A 2,095-nucleotide genomic window follows, 5' to 3' on the forward strand; every position below is an offset into this window, starting at 1 on the left:
TACATGGTAAAAAAGAGCTACATGCTAATACAAAACTACAAGCTAACAGAGAGCTACATGCTAACACAGAGCTCCAAGCTAACAGAGAGCTACATGCTAACACAGAACTAAATGCTAACACAGAGCTCAGCTCCAAGCTAACAGAGTGCTACATGCTAACACGGAGCTACACGCTCACTGAGAGCTACATGATTACACAGAGCTACATGCTCACACAGAACTAAATGCTAACACAGAGTCCAAACTAACAGAGTGCTACATGCTAACAGAGAGCTACATGCTAACACAGCACTACTCTGTTCTCATCCATCATTCAAATTCCAACTAAAAAACCACAGAAAGTGAAATCATCTGGAAGGTTCTGCAGCTCCTGCAGGTCAAACCTTCATCATTTACTCACATAGATCAGGTTCTCCTTGAAGCGCTTTCGCAGGTTCTCTATGAAGGCCGCTTCACTGGTGTAATTCTCCAGCAGGACGAAATCCTGCACACCCACCCGGTCTCTGGCTGTCAGGGCCGACTCCATCATAGCACGGACCCCGTCACTCGCCACCACCTGAGACAAAAAGACAGGAAGTGTTGGGATCAAATGTTGATGATGTAATGGAAAGACTCTCCTCTGAAGGAACATGGCTCCTGCGGAGTCTAGAAAAGAAACTCGTTCCCATTTAGCTTCCTGTTGCTGGCAGCTTGCGGCTGCTAAAGGCTAGGCTAAGAGCTTCTCAGCGAGAAGGAGATTTTTTTTTTAAATATATTAAAAACACTTTTTTCACAATTTATAAATTTCTAATGAATATTTTGGGAAAAGATTTCGACTGTTTTATTGCACTATTACGTGTATTTTGATTTTAATTTAATTGATTTGAGGCCTACGTTACGTTGCCATGGCAACCTCTAGCAAGCTAGTGGTCGCCGCATAAAGAGGACTCCCGCTCGCAGCAGTACACTAGTAAATTTACAAAGTCTAATGACAGAAACAAGGAGGAAACACAGCACAAAAACACATTTTGTTTTTTTTTTTTGGAAAACCACCATCAACCACCATGAAGAAGAACACTAGCACGGTTACCACGACAACGGAGAGCAGCAGGGGGGAGGAGACTGTCCTCCCGCCTCTGATGGTTGTGCCGGCAGACCCAGCCCCAGCATCCGCAACACAACCTAGCATGGTTTAATTGGACGAGCCCTTCCATCCAACATCCAGTTAAAAAGTCCCCCCCCGAAAAAAAAAAATCACACAGCACCTCCTGTTCAAAATGACTTCCAGTGGCTCTGCTCCCGCAAAGTCGCCTCCTATTATTGCATCGCATTGTTCCAAATCTCTTTGAGAGCTGCTGTTGGATGAATCGCCTGGACCGAAGACGAGGCCTGCAGAGAGCCGAACCGAGGCGAGGGCCCTCCATCCCACCGGGCCCTCCATCCCACCGGGCCCTCCATCCCACCGGGCCCTCCATCCCACCGGGCCAAACATCCATCCTTCCCCCGATTCCATCCGATGCTTCATGCTCTGCTTGGGTGAACTAGGTAGAGTAAATAGCTGTGTTTGTGTTTAATTAGAAATAAGCTGTCTGATACGAATGCTTATGGTTTTAACCAGCGGCGGTTGGCCAATAGAGGGCGCTAGGGTGCCGCCCAATCCACCAAATCACCAGGATTAAGATATAAAAAAAAAAAACTTTAATTTTAAACAAAAATTTTAAATATTTCAAAATATATTAAGATATATTTTAGATATGCAAGATAAATATTTGATCTTTAATAACAGAGAGAGATCAAATGGTGCAAGAAACGTCTTTTTCCAGGACCTGGTTTAGCTTCAAGGCTAGGCTAACTGCATGCAGCGAGGCTAACTGCACGCGGCGAGGCTAACTGCACGCGGCGAGGCTAACTGCACGCAGCGAGGCCAACTGCACGCGAAGAGGCCAACTGCACGCGGCAAGGCTAACTGCACGCGGCGAGGCTAACTCCACGCGGCGAGGCTAACTGCACGTGGCGAGGCTAACTGCACGTGAAGAGGCCAACTGCACGTGAAGAGGCCAACTGCACGCGGTAAGGCCAACTGCACGTGAAGAGGCCAACTGCACGCGGTAAGGCC

At 47.3% G+C, this 2,095-nt stretch overlaps 1 protein-coding gene across 1 annotated transcript in view; it reads right to left on the reverse strand.

The window, feature by feature from the left end:
• Window positions 1-2,095, reverse strand: part of LOC107094333 (unconventional myosin-Ic-like) — a 28,982-nt gene that overhangs the window by 25,401 nt on the left and 1,486 nt on the right. The window contains 1 exon segment of the mRNA XM_015389888.1: window positions 401-556. Coding sequence (XP_015245374.1) covers window positions 401-556 — 156 coding nt within the window.

Source organism: Cyprinodon variegatus, unplaced genomic scaffold (genome assembly GCF_000732505.1).
Source record: "Cyprinodon variegatus isolate N-32 unplaced genomic scaffold, C_variegatus-1.0 Scaffold479, whole genome shotgun sequence".
Taxonomy (NCBI): Eukaryota; Metazoa; Chordata; class Actinopteri; order Cyprinodontiformes; family Cyprinodontidae; genus Cyprinodon; species Cyprinodon variegatus.